Below are 15,904 nucleotides of genomic sequence, written 5' to 3'. Positions count from 1 at the left end.
GGGGCAGATAAGGGGGCCGGGGGCCAAGCAGCAGCTGCCACGTGGCACCCAGTCCTAGTCCCAGGAAGATAAGGCCACAAGGCCCCCCCCACCCCAGGGGAGGGCAGGCAGACAGAAGCAACACCCAGGGCACTGAGACAAGGCGACTTTAATAGGACTGTTCAGGGCACAGTGCCAGCCCAGGGAGGGGGCGTCCCAGGACGGAGAGCAGAGGGTGTGGGGGGGGTGTGCGACCACTGACTGAGGGGCAGGGAAAAGCGGGACCCCAAGTGGGGGGACAGCCCCTGGGGTGGGAGGCGTTCAGCTCTTCCAGTCTTGGCAGATGTGGAGGCCCCATTCCCAGGACAGGTGGTCCGTCCTGTCATCATCCGTGAAGAAGGACGTGACCACGTAAGCTCCCCGCACCAGCGCTCCTCGAGGGACCTCCTCCACTGGGGTCACAAATTCATACTCCTGGGCACTCGGGCCGTAACTGCCCACCATGTACACGGCCTTGTCCACTGGGGGAGGGGGAGGCTGTCAGTGGCCACCCTCTGCCCCGCCTGTCCCTCCCCACAGCCCCCCAGGCAGGCCAGCCCCTCCTCCCCGTCCTCACCGCGCAGGCCCTGGCGGTAGGTGTGATGCAGACACTTGAGGCCACTGACGATCTCCTTATTGACCTGAGGGACAGAGGGTGTTAAGGGCCCCTCCGGGGGCTGACCTCGTGCTGGCAGGTGTCCCCCACGACAGCTACCCTCACCTTGAAGGTAATCTTCACTCTGTAATCAACACCCTCCTTCAGGACAAACACCTGGTTTTTCAGCGCAGCCAGCTCCCCTGTTAGGGAAAGTGCAGCTAGGGAATGACATCCTGTGATGGCGGAGAGCCTGCCCCACAAGCCCCACGGGGCAGTACCTGTGAGGTCCATGGTGATGGGCCCCGGAGCCTGCTCAGACAGCAACGTCAGCCTGGTCACCTGCACGTTGGGCAGGCTCGGGTCTGAGGAAAAACCGGAAGTCACCAGAATCCCCCCTCCCCGTCTTCGCCCCTCCCCTCCAGGCCCAGGGCCATGCATACCCATGATGGGGCGCAGGGGCCCCAGCAGTGCCCGCTTGTACTTGGCCAGGCTCTCATCCTCCGGGTCCAGCTGCTGGATCTCCTGGAGAGTCTTCCTCCCCGGGGCCCGGTACTCGGGCACGGCCTCATCCAGTGCCTCGTCAGGGGGCAGCTGCCTCCCCTCCTTGTCAGTCAGGAGGACTGGGGGTTGGGGAGGTGCGTGAACAGCTGCCGCCAGCTGACCCCGGCATTCACTCATCAAACCCAAGTCCCCATCTGGCCAGCTGTGCCTCTCAGTGCCCACAAGAACTCAGAGGAAGCAATAGGGGCTCAGGGAGGGAGGTGGGCTGGGAAGAGACAGGGCAGCACCAACACCGAACCCTTTAGGAAGGGCCCTGGGGTTGGAGGAAGCTCCCGAGAGACGGAGCCAAGTGGCATCCGGGAGGCACCAGCTGCCTTCTCTGGCCCAGCCATCCATCTAGGGCTCCTCCCTGACTCTGAGGCCAAAGACGGGGCGGGCGGGGGGAAGACCCTAAATGGGGGATAGCCCCAAGGACTGGAGGCCACCACTGTGGCCTGGTGACCTCTGAGATCTTCCCTAGAGCAGAGTCTCTGCCCACCACATCTCTTCACATCTCTGTATACCTTTCCGCTGTCCTAGGGGTTCTTCCCGGTGGTGCTCCTGGGGCGTACAGGCAGTTCTCTCTAAACCCCTCAGCTTATGCTCTGGGGCTACCTCCCTGGGCGCCTTCAGACCCATGATGCCCTGGGGCAGGGGTCTCGGGAAGCCCCTTCCCATAGTGTTTTGGGACAGGGTCTTTCCCACTGCGCTCCAGGCTTCTCAGGGATCTCCACACGCCCTGAAGGAGCCCCAGCCCCACCCAAGGGAGAGGGGATCTCAGGGGCAGGTTCCCAAGGGGAGAGGGTCCCCTGCCACCCTGGCTTCACAAACAGACCCGCCCACTCTTGGCTCTTTTGCCCCTGAGTGTCTGGCCTGGACGAAGCCCCCCCACCCCCGCCAGAGCCCAGTAGGGGGACCGCGCCAGGATTTCCCCACGCGCGCCCCCAAAGTTTCCGCGGGGGAGGCCCAGACCCCGCCCCAGGCTGAAGCCTCCCCAACCCCCCTTCCCCGCCCGAGACCCCCGCCCACGTGGCCACCCTGGCCCCAGCCCAGCCTGCTCACCTCGGGCGCATAGCGCCAGCCGGAGCAGCTCCAGCAGCTGCGCCCCGAGCTCACATGCGTCCAGGCCCAGCATGGTGGCCCGCGGCCCGGCTCCGCCGCGGAGCCGCCGAGGAGCCGCCGCCCGCCCCGCCGCCGCCCGGCTCGGCGCTCAGCCCCGGCGCGACTGCGGTGAGCTCATCCCGGCCGGGAGCGCCCCCCGCGCCCAGCGCCGCGCCCGCGCCGCGCGCCCCCAGCCGCTCCGCGGACCCCGCGCAGCCCCGCAGAGACGCGCGTGTCGCCCGCACGGCGCCGGCACCTGGTCGTCCCCGCCGTGGGCGCACCAGAAGCCCGCACAGGCGCCGCGGTCACGGTCCCAGCCGCCGGCCCAGCCTGCACCCCGCTCTGTCCATCAGAGCGGCCCCACCCCCACGGCGCCCGTGAGAGTCTGGGGGATTCTCCGGGGAAGCCCTCTGGGAGGGGCGGGTGGGGCTGGGGGCGCCCAGTGGAGCAGGTGCTCCCCGCCTCCCCCAGGCCCCTGGGCTCTCATTACCTGCAGGCGGTACAGGCCGCACCTGGGGCTCACAGTCCCCTCCCCTCCCCACCCCCACCGGATCTTCTGTCTGGGCAGAGGGGACCCTGGAGTCAGCCCAGCCTTGGGAGCTGGGGGATGTGGATGGCGGTGAGTGTGCAGTCTCTGGCTCCACATCCCAGAGGCATTCGCACAGAGGGACCTGTGTCCACATACCCAGGGACGAGGGGCCCACCCACATAGTGAGAGGCAACATGGAGTCACACAGCCATTCCTCTGATGTTTGTGGACTGGGCTCCGTGAGTGTGCGGCAGGTTCCTAGGCTGTGTGCGCCCGCCCAGACCATAATGGAGCGTCCTGTCCTTGAGGAGGAAAGGACACTGATCCAAAGCGGAATCCTGTGGTGGAGGGCTGAGACAGGGGCACACACGGGCTTCTGGTCCTGATGCCCAAACAAACCTTGGGGTGGGCAGATGGCAGTAGCCAGTGCAGGGAACAGGGTGAGCTGAGCCTCAGGCTGGGGACAGCCAGATCAAAGGTCTGAGTGGGGGAGGTGGAGGGAGCAGAGCACCAGCCTGAGTCCCCCTCCCTCTGTATACTCCTTCTCCCCCCCCCCCATTTCTGAGGACACCCAGGCATCATACCCACCTTTGCCTCAAACAAGAGGGAGAGGGTCCCCCTGCCACCCTGGCTTCACAAAACAGACCCGTCCACTCTTGGCTCCTTTGCCCTGAGTGTCTAGCCTGGGATGAAGCCCCCCTCCCCCACCAGAGTCCAGTCGGGGGGCCGTGTTATGATTCCCCCACCTGCACCCCTCAAAATTTCTGCAGAGGAGGGCCATGGGTGCTAGGGGACATGTGGGCTTGGGTTGGGACTTTCCCCCTTGGAGTTCCACCTGTCCACAGTCTTCCCAAGGCGGCATTTCCCCAGCTGGGGACCAGGCCATTCTAGGGCCCCATTTCTGCTGCCCTTTCCTTGGTGGTAGGGGTGGGGGGTAGTTAGTCAGGGAAGCCACTTGTCCAGGCTGGGGACAGCTATGGCGTCTGGTGGCCCTCAGCTTTTGTAGATAAGCATCCATCCAGAAAGGACAGTCAGGCCTGGGACCGGCCTGACCCACTTGTGTGTGGAGGGATGGTTGGGAATTCCCTGGGATCTAGGGGAGGATGGTACCCTGGTAGAGGTAGGACACCCCCCTCCAGTTCCCCTGCACCAGCTCATCCTGGACCTGGCCTTGTGAGCAGTGGAAACGCATCAGTCTAAGGCCAACCCTATCTGTCCTGCCCTGTCCCCAGCACCGCCTGAGGGAGGAGGGGGACTCTATCTCCAATAAAGCAGAAATAGGCCGATTTGATCTTAAAAATGGGGGCGCCTGGATGGCTCAGTCAGGGAAGCATCTGCCTTTGACTCAGGTCATGATCTCAGGGTCCTGGGATAGAGGCAGCTTCCCCCTGTCCTCTGCCCCCGGGTCATGCTCGCGCGCGGCGCCCTCTCTCTCTCTCTCTCTCTCTCTCTCTCTCTCTCTCGCTATCTCTCAAATAAATAAATAAATAAATAAATAAAAATCTTAAAAAAAAAAAAAAAAAAGGCCAGCAACGGGGCTCTGGGGTGGTATGGCCAAGCTGCTGGAGCAGGGAGAGAAAGGGCCAGGACGGGGCCCAGAGCCTAGCGGCTGCAGGGGCACCACGCGTGTGAAGGGCAGGTGGGGGCTGGGGGGCGGGCGCGGAGATCCTCCCTTTCCAATAAAGCTCCTCCTCCACAGGCTCGGATGGCCGGCGCCCGTGGAGTCTCCGTCTGTTCCCCAACCAGTCCTGCCCGGGTCTCTGTGCAGCTGGGGGAAGTGAGCTTCCTGCCATCTTGCCCCGGGCCTCGATGGGCCCCCAGCCAGCACACCTGCGCAGCCGTGCAGCGTCGCACCAGCCTGGAGGCACAGACCCGGCGTGACGTAGGCGTCCCAATCACAGACACACCCCTGGAGCAGTCGGAGCCCTCGCCTGACTCCACCCCCGCGCCCTGACCGCTAGCGTGGCCGCGCCCCGAGGAGGCCGCCCAGGGCGGGCTGCACGAGGCGGGCAAGACAGCAGGCCTTCACCTGTTGTCCCCCGCACCTCGCCGCCCCCACAAGTAGCCTCTCCTAGAGACCCTCCTCCCCCGGAGCCCCCACCTGTCCCCTTGAGCTCCGCCTCCCTCACGGTCCCCCCACCATCCGGGTGCAAGGCCCCTCCCACGGGCGCGGGCCTCCGCCTCTCCAGACTCCAGACCCTAGACCCTGCGGGCGCTGAGGCTGACGCGGCCGGGGGCCGGCGGGGGTGCGGAGCAGAGCTCGCCGGGGAGCGGGGCGGGGCGTGCGGGGCGTGCGGGGCGGGGGCGGGGCGTGCGCGGGGCGTGCGGGGCGGGGGCGGCTCCACGCCCACCAGCCATCTGGCCTCACCGCCGCCATGGCCGGCGGGCGCCAGGCCGCGCAGATGTCGCATCTCAGCAAGGTGGGTGCCGGGGTGGGGGGGTCCCGCCACGCCCCCCCCCCCGGACTTTCCGGCGTCCGAGGCCGGGAGCGGCAGGAGAGGGGTGGGTGCGCACGAGTGTGGACGCGGGTCTGGGGGCGACGGCCCTGTATGGGACGGGGCGGGGCGGCAGAGACCCGGCGGGAGGGGGGGGCCCTCGCCTCCGCCCCTCCCCCGCTCCTCTGAGGTCCGCCGCGGCCCCAAATCCCACCGTCATGCGCGTTAATCTTCTCTAAGCTCTTTGATCCCGGGCATCCCTGCCCGTTGAGGGGCCTCAGGGTTTGGGGCGGGGGGAGGCCGGCAGGAACAGCCCCTCAAGGCCCCCCTTCGCCCAGATGGAGCGGGTGGTCGTGAGCATGCAGGACCCCGACCAGGGCGTGAAGATGCGGAGCCAGCGCCTGCTGGTCACCGTGATTCCGCACACCGTGGCTGGTGAGGCGCGGGCGCCGGTGTGGGGCTGGTGGAGGCCCTGCCTCGGCCCGCCCTCCCCCATGCCCGTCTCTGCTGTGCAGGGAGCGACGTCGTGGAGTGGTTGGCCCACAAGTACTGCGTCTCCGATGAGGGTAAGGGGGTCAGCCCCTTGCTCGTCCTGCCCCCTGCCCTGGGGTCCCTGCGCTGATGCCTAGGCTGGGCCTTCGCAGGGCTCACAGGTGTCAGGGCCAAGCCAAATGCCCTGGGGAGGGAGAGCTCCCAGACTGGTTCTCCCAGGCTGGGAGCTCACTGCCTTGCCCTCCCCCCGCAGAGGCGCTGCACCTGGGCGCTCTCCTCGTGCAACACGGCTACCTCTACCCTCTGCGCGACCCCCCCAGCCTGGTGCTCCGGTCAGATGACACACCCTACAGATTTCAGGTCGGGTGCAACTAACCCCAAACCAGCAGCCCAGCTAGAGGGGACTTGCAGAAGTGGGGGTGCTGGGATTGGAGTAGGAAGTGGTGATGTCATCACAGGTCTGGGTCCACGGCCCCTCCCCAAGAGTCTGGACTGTAAGTGCCCTGCAGCAGAAGGACCAAATTAAGGGGAGAGACCTTTAGTTTCTCTGAGGCCGCAGCAGGGGCCCCATAAGGGTTAGTACCTGCAGAGGGTTCTGATGGTTCCCCTGAGGACCCTTAAGTCCCCACTCATGAGGAAGTCCGTGTGGCACCTGAGGACGGGATCCTGGCATCTCAGTGTGTAACCCCAATCACGACGGAGCGCCCCTGCCTGGCCGCCCTGACCACAGTGCTCCTCACCCACAATCCTCAGCACAGACTGAGTACATGCATGGCTTGGGCGGGCCCCACGCCACCCCACCAGGCACTAGGGACTCAGGGAGCCCAGGCAAGGAGGCAGTGCCTGCACCAGGCCCCCAAGGGGTGAGTGGAGCTCAGTTCCCGGTGGGGAAAATGGCCGGGGTCCATGAGTCTCCAGGCTGGGGGCAGACAGGCAGATTCTGAGGTACCATCTGGCCAGCCCAGTCTCTTCCCAAGGGGTCTGGGAAGGTGAACAACTCCTGGGGTGGGGAAGGCCCAGGAGGTCCCGGACACCCTGTCCCTGAATCATAGCAGACGCCCTATTTCTGGACGAGCACGCTGTGGCCAGCTGCTGAGCTGGACTATGGTGAGTGGGGAGGAGTGGGCTGACCTGGGACAAGTGCGGAGCACTGCTGCCCTCCCTCCCGAATGATGCCTTGTGGACGAGGAGCAGAGATTTCTCCTCTGCAGTCTGGCCCCTTGTCCTTCCAGCCATCTACCTGATGAAGAAGAACATCCGAAAGCAGGGGGCCCTGGTCGGCCACGAGAAGGTGGGACCCCCCTCCCCCACTGGCTGAGTCCAGCCAGAGGAACCCAAGCCCTGCTCTTGACTCCGGGGCCTCGCAGTTTGCCCTGGAGCACATCACCCAGGCCCCAGGACAGTGCAGACACGCAAACACATCATCCCTGTATGTCTCCGTGGGGAGGTGGTTGGTCTGCACCCCAGAGCTGGACACGGGAGGGGTTACCCAGTGGAGATCTCCACATTCCCCAGGAACACTGTGACCAGCTGCACAGGAAGCTCAGCCACATGTGGGACCTGGTGGTGATGCAGGCCCGAGAGCAGCTGCGGTAAGATCTCGCCCTGCTTATGTCAGGCGGGCGCCGAGGGGGCAGTGCCCGGCGGGCCCAGGACTAGTGCATCAGGCACTGGGAGCCGTGGGGCCAGAAACAGCATGGCCCGGGCTTGGCTGCCCACCAGGCTCTGGCCTGGTGCCATGTCCCCCCAATGCCGCCTCCCTCCCCAGGGCAGCTAAGCAGCGCAGGAAGGGGGACAGGCTGGTCATTGCATGCCAAGAGCAGACATACTGGCTGGTGAACAGGCCCCCGGTAAGCCCCCTTGTGTGTGGGGAGGGGTGGCGTGGCTTCTCGTACAGCAGTGAGGTCTTGCGTGGAGGCAGTGTGTTTCCCTCAAATGCTCTCTCTGGACCTACATTTCGAGCCTGTGGTAAGGATGTGGCTTTCGGGGTCCCAGCAGGAAGTTGTAGTTCTGTGACCCATCAGAACCCAGAAATCACAGGGCCCGTCTGCACGCCACAACAAACCAGTTTCTTTGTGGCCTAAACGAGGAGGCAAAGTGGGCCAGGCTTATCTACAGCATCGAGGGACTGAGGTCACCGGCCAAGGACTTCTGGGGGTGCTGGGCTGCAGCTAGGCCTTACCCAGAACCGGGGTCTGGACAGGTGGTTTGCAGTCCCCCTCTGCGGGGGGGGCGGGCTGTGGGGCATTCACAACCACCATGAGTGAAAGTTCCTACGGGAAAAATCGTGAAAAAACCACGAGTGAGCCACCCACAGGCCCAATACCTCATTGGGGTGTGTGTGCACACGCGCCCGTGCGGGGTGGCGGTGGGGCTGTCCCTGGAAGATGGTTGCTCATCTTCTGCTGGAGGGCCAGGTGGGTGGGGTGGGGGGAGGAAGTGGCGTGGCCCCAGGGGTGTGTATGTGGGCTGAGGCCAGGGCCGTGCAGGGCGAGGGTCCAAGTGGAGGGGACTGGGAACGGCAGCTGGAGCTCCGGGTGAGCGGGCATAAGGGCTGTGCCCTGGGCCACGGAGGGAAGAGGCCAGACAGCGTGTGTATTTGAGGATGGAGCGGCTAGATGCGTGGCAAGCGGGGGGGGGGGGGGCGCTTGGCTGGCACAGCTAGTGCAGTGGGCAGCTCTTGGCCTCAGGGTTGTGAGTTCAAGCCCTCTGGGCATACAGCCCTACTGAAGAAGAAGAAGGGTGGTTGTGTTTGGGGTCCGAGCAGTCAGGAGCACGGCAGGGAGGTGAGCTCGCCGGACGTGAGGTCCCCGTGGGGGTGGGACAGGTGGAGAGTTGGCTCAGGGGCTTGAGTCTCAGACTCTGCGGTTCCTCCAGATGTCGGTTTCCGTGTTACAGGATGACGTGTGGGTGCAGAGCCTCAGTTTACGGAGGCGGGTGGGGGGCAGAACACAAGGCTAGCTTGGGTCTCAACGGCCCCCACCTGGGTCGTATCCCCATCTCGGCCTTCCCTCTGCAGCCAGGTGTCCCCAGCATCCTGGAGCAGGGTCCAGAGCGTAGCTTCTGCGCTGCCGAGGGAGTGCAGATGGTGAGGGCCCTGCATATGCTCCCCACCACCCTGCGTACATGTCTCCCTACCCCAACCTGGGGGCTGCCCATCCGTCCGTCCGTCCGTCCGTCCATCCATCCATCCATCCAAATGGCGCTTGACCCTTACACCGAGAGGCCCTGCTCTGTTGCTGGCATCACTCGCCCCTGCCTGCACCCCCACTCCCACGCCTCTGCTCTCACCTCTTGCCTCCCCAATCTGCTACACTGGGTGCAAGTAAGTGTGATGGGGCTCTGGGAAGGGTGGGAGCTCTTCTCCAGGCTGGGGCAGCCTCAGGGGCCGGGGGAGTTGGAGATGTGCCCAGCAGAGCCATGGGCTTGAGGGGCCTGGGCTGAGCCAGCCACCTCCCGCCAAGGCCTCCAGTGGCTTTTGGACAGACATGTCCCGACCTGGTACCAGCTGAGCCCTCTGTTCCAATCCCACAAAACCCAAAATATACAGTATCTAGTGTCTTACAGAGAAAACTTCTTCCCGACTTTGAAGCTGTAGTTCACGGTCGCAGGTTTGTAGTTTTCTCGTTATAAGGTCGGCCAAAGAGAGCCCAGACCGACATTGGAGATCCCGGGCACCCTGAGGCTCATGTGTGTGTTGGGAAGGGTCAGCCCGTCCACCTGGCCCTGAGGATGTGGCAGGCAGGCTCTGAGCTCCGCACAGGATGGGATAACCTTGAGCTCAAGTTAGCAAGACTGTCCCCCACTGTGATCCTGTGGCCTATCTCTCCTGTAGCTGCTGGTTTTTTAAAAATGACCTAAATACATTTGAAAATATGAAGTAGGGACAGTTGGGGAACTGCAGGGTAATTCTGACAACTTATGGGCTCCATGGAACATTCCGGAAACCCCTGGACTAGAGGCCCCCAGATGCTTCTTGGAAAACCAGACCCCTCCTTTAGAGGAATGGCTCCAAGGAGCAAGGTAGGGGGCCTGAGTCATTCTACACCAGCCCCAGGATGATGGGCTCATGAACCCAGGGTGGGCTGTCAGTCCCCACGGGGCCCGCCTTCTAACTGCAGCCCATTCGGCCCCTTTCAGATCAAGAATACAGAGTTCTACAAGCGGGAGGTAGGTTGTGGGGGTCGGGGAGAGAGGGGCCTGGGCTGGGGCTCAACCAGCCCAGGCCCCATCTCATAGGCCTCACGTCCTAGATGGAACGCTGCAGGAAGGCCCTGACCAGGGCCCGGGTGAAGTCCTCCGTCTGCCTTGAGGCGTGAGTGGGCTGGGGGGCCCAGAGCGCAGACCCTTCCTCTAGTGCCTTCTCCGCACGGCCTCTCCCTGCACTGGCCCCCATCGCCCCCCCACCCTAGGTACCTGAAGTTCACCAGCCAGCATGGACCACACGACCCCATCGTGTCAGGGTGCCTGCCCAGCAACCCCTGGGTCACAGACGATGACACCTACTGGACCATGAATGCACCCAGGTGCGCCTAGGGTGGGCAAGGGGCTCTGCTCCCCAGCCTCCCGTCCGACGGCGCATTCCTCGTGCTCCTGACCTGCCCTCCCTGTCCCCTCAGCGTGGCTGTGCCCACGAAGCTGCGTGTGGAGCGATGGGGTTTCAGCTTCCAGGAACTCTTGGAAGACCCTGTGGGACGGGCCCATTTCATGGACTTCCTCAGGACCGAGTTCAGCGGTGAGAAGCCCCATGCCCTGCTCGAGGCCCCCGGGAGGGAAGCTGCTGCCGGGGACCGTCCAGGTTCCTGCCAGCCCCGGCCACGGTGCGGGTGGGCCTCACCTGGTGTGTGGACCTGCAGCTGAGAACCTCAGCTTCTGGGAGGCGTGCGAGGAGCTGCGCCACGGAGGGCAGGCCCAGATCCACGCCACGGCAGACGCGGTGTACCGGTGAGCGCCGAGGGCGGGGAGCGGCCGGCGGTGGGCGGGCGCGTGGAGCCCCCGCAGCTGGGCCTGTCCCTCTCCCCCGTCCGCCGGCACAGGCAGTTCCTGGCCCCTGGTGCTGCCCGCTGGGTCAACATCGACAGCCAGACGATGGAGCGGACCCTGCGGGGCCTGCAGCAGCCCCACCGCTACGTGCTGGACGACGCCCAGCTGCACGTCTACATGCTGATGAAGAAGGTGAGCGTGCGGGGCTGGGGGCGCTCCCCGCTGGGGCCGGCACCTCCCGCCCGCGCCTGCCTTCCCCCTGCAGCTTACGCTCCGCTTTGCGGAGGAGCAAACCGAGGCTCAGAGGGGCTGAGGGCTGGCCCAGCCTCCTGCGTAAGGAGAGGTCCAGTTGTGATTTTAGGAAGTGTTTCGTCTCGTGTTGCTGCCGTGACGATCGCCCCAAGCCCGGGGCCTTACGACAGCGACGTTCTAGTCCGTCCCAGCGTGCGGGTCAGAAGTCCCGCACAGGTCTCCTGGAGCGAACGTTGGGGTGTGGGCAGCGCCGGCCCCTGCTGGAGGCTCCGGGGCGGGGGCATCACGTGTCCGGCCTTTCCAGCTGCTGGACACGCTGCCTCCTCGTGTGCAACCCCTCCTGCGTCCTCAGGCTGGCAGGTAACCTCTCCAGCCTGACCTTCTGTCCTCCTGCAGGCTCCTCTTTGACTCAGGCCCCTGGTGCCCACGGGCCTGGCCGTCCAATCCAGCACATCTCCCCACCTCCGTCCCTTTGTCTTGTAAGGGACACAAGCACAGGTCCAGGGCTAGGGTATAGACATCTCTGGGGTCTTCTCTGAATGCCACAGCCTATAAATATTTATCTATTTTCTTTTCAGTTTGCTTGAATTTGGGTCTAAAGCAAGGTACATATGTTAGAATTGGTTAATAAATCTCTTAAACCTCTTTTTTTTTTTTTTAAAGTAGGCTCCATGCCCAGTGCAGAGCCAATGTGGGGCTTGAACTCACGACCCTGAGATCAAGACCTGAGCTGAGCTGGAGTCGGACGCTTCACCGACTGAGCCATCCAGGCGCCCCAAACCTCTTTTTTACGTTTATTTATTTAATCTCTTCACCCAACATGGGGCTCGAACCCACGACCTTGAGATCAAGAGTTGCACACTCTTCTGAGTGAGCGAACTGGGCACCCTCTTAAATCTCTTTTTATTTATTTACTTAATTTATTTTAATTTTTTAAAAGATTTTGTTTATTCATTTGACAGAGAGAGACACAGCGAGAGAGGGAACAGAAGCAGGGGGAGTGAGAGAGGAAGAAGCAGGCTCCCAGCGGAGGAGCCCGATGCGGGACTCGATCCTAGGACCCTGGGATCACGCCCTGAACCGAAGGCAGACACTTAACAGCTGAGCCACCCAGGCGCCCCTTAAATCTCGTTTTAAAGTATGGTTTTGTTCTGAAGGAGTTGCAGTCCTGTGTTGTGGCCTGGGTCGCACTAGTGGTGTCTCGCGGGGTCTTTGGAGTGTCTCCCTGCCGTCTGTGTTTCTGAATATCGGTAGCGATGTTTCAGACTGGGTCAGATTTGTCTCCAGTTCTGTTGTGTGTTCGGTGTTGTGGACGGTGTTTTTCTTCAGAGACGGTGTGGGGTTCTCCCGTCGGGACGCACGTGGGGCCCGGCCGTCTCTCTCTCTTTGTGTCGCGAGCAGCCCCTGGCAGTTGCTGGCCGGCCTGTGATTCTGTGGGGGTGAGGAGCCGGCCCGTGCCTGCCTCTGTTTCTGGGCTCACGTCTCAGAGGCATCTGCCCTCGCCTAGTCTTTGTGGCACGGTCATCTAGGGAAGGCAGAGTCGATTCCCGATTCCTTCTCTTGTTTTCTCCTTTTCAGAATAATGACTTGGACCCGCTGTGTCTGCCAGGGGTGGTCCGCGAGTCTGAGGTGTCTTTAATACCGCGGTAAATCCGCCGTGTCTCCAGATGACGGGTTTCATTCCCCGTGGTTCTTGCTCTTCCTTGCTGTGCACCTGCTGGCTGCTGAGGCACTTGGGGTGTTCTGGGGTCTGCAGCGGCGTGTCCCAGGCCCCCTGCGCTGCTCCCGTCGGCAGCCCTGGCCCTTCTCCTAGGCTCTTTAGAAATCGACCTGCGCGCCAGACGTGTTTGCTGTCACCTGGATTGTTTCCAGGCCTTTCAGCGAGCAGAATTAGGGAACGGGAGTGTTTGATGTAGAGTGTATCAGTAGTTCATGCTGACACAGCTCATTCAGACCCAGCATCACAATCTCCGTCCCCTCTCCGGCTTTCCTCACTAACCCTCCGAGAACCGTGGTTCGCAGCGGCACTAACGTAACGACTCGCCTGCTTTTCCTCACATTTCGCTCCGGAGTTGGAACCGAACAGCACGGCACTGCCGTCTACAGTGCAGTCACTGGAAGTGGTCTGCGTGGTTCTTGGCCGGGTCCTGTGTATATAACGTCCCAGGGACGCCCCTTGAATAGCTCCGTTAGGTGTGGTCAGGGTGGCGTCACCCGCTGCACGGTCACCAGCTCACTTGTTCCACTTTACCTTCAATGTTCAGGAATTGATTATTTGTTGTTTTATCTTGTAATTATGTAAAGTATCTACCCAGGTTCAAAATCCAACCTACCAAGAAGGTACATTTCAAATCAGTCGAGTTATATCCCAGTCCTTCCTCAGTCTTCCCGTCTTCCCACTGAAATTAACTATTTAAAATTTGTATTTATTTTTCTTTAAAAAATAGAAACAATTAGGTTCATAGTTTTCTCTCTTTCTTTATTGGGTACCATACAGTTTTTCTCGACCTTGCAGTTTATTTTGCTCCGTGTCCTCGCCCTCACTCTTAGGGTACACCGAGAACCAGGGGAGGCACTACTTGGGATTTCCCGCTGGAGGTCCCATGGTTCACCCCTCCGAGCATGGGCACTGGGCCCCTGCCCACTTTAGAGGGTTAATAGCCCCACTGGTCAGGAGCCCAGGTCTCCCTGAGTCTGTCTGACTTGGTCAGGGCAGGTCTGGGATGGTTGCCTCCAGCACTGTCCACTGAAGGGGCTCTGGGGCTGGCGGGGCCCCAGCAGTGCCAGGCTGGACCCCCCTCGGAAGCTGGCTGAACGCCGTCTCTTGCAGGACTCCTACCCGAGGTTCCTGAAGTCCGCCGCATACAAAGACCTGCTGGCAGAAGCTGTGATTCCCCCCGACGCCAAGAGACGGTGAGCCTGGCCGTGCCCTGCGGCCGGGGCACTGAGGCAGGCGGGCCCCTCACAGCTGCCCTGTGCTCAGGTCTGCTCTCGTCCCCAGGGTGTTCCCGTTTATGCGTAAGCCGCCGCATTCGAGCCCCAGCCCTGCTCTCCTACCTGCCTCCACCTCTGGGGAACCTGTGGCTGTGGCCAGTGGCCCTGAGTGTGGTGACGGGGACACCTAGGTGGGCATAAAGCAGGAGGGGAAGTGGCCACCCTCACCGCTTGCCCGGAGTCCTGGCAGCTTTTGAGACCACTGGCATGGGCGTCTCCTAATTCCTAGGGGGCCTGGCCTTGCCCCTATGCCCATGGCCTCTTGGCTCCCACCTTTTCCCTTGTCAAGCCGTCCCCTCCCCAGAAGGGGCTGGTCCAGGTGCTGATTCCCAGGAAGGGGTGTTGGGTGTCACTGTCTGAGCTCGGGACACCTGAACAAAGGTGGGATGAGATGGGCCAAGCAGGTCAGGTCACACGAAGCCCTGGCATTCTGTGGTCTCCAGTTCGTTAAACCGCTGGCCAATTCCAGCTGGCTTCAGCCAGTGGCACTTAGCATGAGGAAATGCAGGCCTCAGGGCAGATTTACCCATTTACCCACAGCGCTCAGTGTGACCCTGCAGGGACCCCACACCACATCCCCAGTGCTGCTGGGGCCGTGCTCAGCCTTCCGTCTGGCCCAGAGCTGTTCTCATGGGTCTTGCCCACACCGTGGCCATCGCTGCGTGTGTCCCAGACCTCATCCCGCAGGGACACATCCAACTGGTGTCCTCGAGGCTGTGGCTCTTCTGCCATTGTTGCACAGAGATGACTCCACTGTCACCACCCGTGACAACTGGTCCCGGTTCGTGGCCAGGGCAGGTGGAACCCTTGGGGAACCGGGGGTGATGCTTGACCCAAGGTAAAGTACGGCCACTCCTCTGGGGTGCAGCTCTGTCAGGCCAGAGGGGTGCCACCCATTCCACTCCCACCCATGCCCGGCCCAGAAATAAATGACAGTTGGGTCTCACTCTGAGCCCACCCTGTTGTGGTCCGAGTCATTGTGGACTGTGGGTTGAGTGTAGTGTGTGGTGTGCACGAGTGAGGCACGCATGAGGTGTATGGCGCAGGAGGCACGTGTGTCCGTGAGGCACGCGGTAGGCCTGAGGCAGGCGTGTGTGAGGCACGCAGTAGGTGTGAGGCAGGCGTGGTGGTGTGTGAGGCATGTGGTCCTTGTGGCGTGAGGTGTGAGGCGTATGTGAGGTGGGAATTGGTGGAGGACGGTGGGGGGGTTCGGTATCAAAGACGTTAGTCAGGGAGGGTCCCATGCGGGTGGGTCCATAGCAGAGGAGGGACTCAGCTTTCCAGCTGGACTCAGACTGCAGACTCGGTGGTCTTGGGAGGAGAGGGTGGGGAATGCCGTCTGTGCTCTGGCAGGGCAAGGGTTCCTGGGTGCTCCGGGAGTCAGGAAACTGAGTCCCGGGAGGTCATGGGGCGAGAGGAGGCGCTTGGGGTTCAGTCCAGCATCTCCTGGCCAGCTGCACCCTAAGGCCGAGTCACAGGGAGCCTGGCATGGGTCAGAGCCCGAGGGACTGTGGCATGGCTGCTTTCCTTACACGTCCAGGGTGCAGGATGCCCACCAGTGCGGGCATCTCCTGGGCCCCGCCTCTAGCTCCTGCCCAGTCTCGGGACCTGCAGGGTGGTCCCTCCCGAGCAGGTGACTCCGCGTGCTGGTGTGGGCCCTGGGAGGCTGAGGGGCACTGTTGCAGCCCCTAGCCCTGCCCCCGCCCAGTGGTTTTCATTTGTGGACTTGTCTCTGCAGCCCTGTTGTTCCTGAGGCCTTTGTGGGCTGGGCAGCAGCTTTTCACAGCGACAGCGGTCTTGCTCCTTGGCAGCCCCCCCCCCACCCCCGCAGCTGGGAAACGAGGCTTTTCATACCTAGATGCACAGTGGGCGTTCAGGCAGGATTCTCTAAAGGACCGCCCTCTTCACTCTGGTCCCAAAGCTCCGTCTCCCCCAGGCTCCTGCGGCCTGGGCAGCTGCCCT

At 62.7% G+C, this 15,904-nt stretch overlaps 2 protein-coding genes across 3 annotated transcripts; one reads left to right on the top strand and one right to left on the bottom strand.

The window, feature by feature from the left end:
- Positions 1 to 139: 139 nt before the first annotated feature.
- ARHGDIG (Rho GDP dissociation inhibitor gamma) lies at positions 140 to 2,294 on the bottom strand. Of its 2 annotated transcripts, XM_026485046.4 has the most exons (6): positions 2,219 to 2,294; positions 1,057 to 1,236; positions 895 to 978; positions 740 to 816; positions 596 to 659; positions 140 to 500 (listed from the first exon to the last, which is right to left on the bottom strand). In XM_026485046.4, the coding sequence occupies exons 1-6, from the start codon at positions 2,289 to 2,291 to the stop codon at positions 301 to 303; spliced, it is 678 nt and encodes a 225-aa protein (XP_026340831.1). In that variant the 5' UTR covers positions 2,292 to 2,294; the 3' UTR covers positions 140 to 300. The 2 variants fall into 2 exon arrangements, with proteins under 2 accessions (XP_026340831.1, XP_057171381.1); XM_057315398.1 differs by having other exon boundaries at positions 740 to 978.
- A 2,851-nt stretch (positions 2,295 to 5,145) lies between these two features.
- RGS11 (regulator of G protein signaling 11) lies at positions 5,146 to 14,899 on the top strand. The gene is made up of 17 exons (XM_026485442.4): positions 5,146 to 5,206; positions 5,560 to 5,656; positions 5,737 to 5,787; positions 5,967 to 6,073; positions 6,769 to 6,820; positions 6,946 to 7,004; positions 7,229 to 7,305; positions 7,482 to 7,563; positions 8,733 to 8,801; positions 9,854 to 9,883; positions 9,967 to 10,028; positions 10,126 to 10,239; positions 10,333 to 10,448; positions 10,570 to 10,657; positions 10,750 to 10,888; positions 13,779 to 13,861; positions 13,950 to 14,899. The coding sequence occupies exons 1-17, from the start codon at positions 5,162 to 5,164 to the stop codon at positions 14,071 to 14,073; spliced, it is 1,395 nt and encodes a 464-aa protein (XP_026341227.1). The 5' UTR covers positions 5,146 to 5,161; the 3' UTR covers positions 14,074 to 14,899.
- The last annotated feature ends 1,005 nt before the right edge of the window (positions 14,900 to 15,904 follow it).

The sequence above is a fragment of the Ursus arctos genome, unplaced genomic scaffold, assembly GCF_023065955.2.
Source record: "Ursus arctos isolate Adak ecotype North America unplaced genomic scaffold, UrsArc2.0 scaffold_2, whole genome shotgun sequence".
Taxonomy (NCBI): domain Eukaryota; kingdom Metazoa; phylum Chordata; class Mammalia; order Carnivora; family Ursidae; genus Ursus; species Ursus arctos.
Note: the sequence above shows the minus strand (reverse complement) of the source record. Positions and strands in the feature narration are given on the sequence as shown.

Coding starts and splice junctions, on each gene's coding strand:
- ARHGDIG (XM_057315398.1), bottom strand. CDS start 2,291: ATGCTGGGCCTGGACGCATGTGAGCTCGGGGCGCAGCTGCTGGAGCTG. Junction 979..1,056: donor GCCCCTGCGCCCCATCATGG/GTATGCATGGCC, acceptor GTTTTTCCTCAG/ACCCGAGCCTGCCCAACGTG. Junction 660..739: donor GAGTGAAGATTACCTTCAAG/GTGAGGGTAGCT, acceptor TCTGTCCCTCAG/GTCAATAAGGAGATCGTCAG.
- RGS11 (XM_026485442.4), top strand. CDS start 5,162: ATGGCCGGCGGGCGCCAGGCCGCGCAGATGTCGCATCTCAGCAAG. Junction 6,074..6,768: donor ACACACCCTACAGATTTCAG/GTCGGGTGCAAC, acceptor GAATCATAGCAG/ACGCCCTATTTCTGGACGAG. Junction 8,802..9,853: donor CTGCCGAGGGAGTGCAGATG/GTGAGGGCCCTG, acceptor GGCCCCTTTCAG/ATCAAGAATACAGAGTTCTA.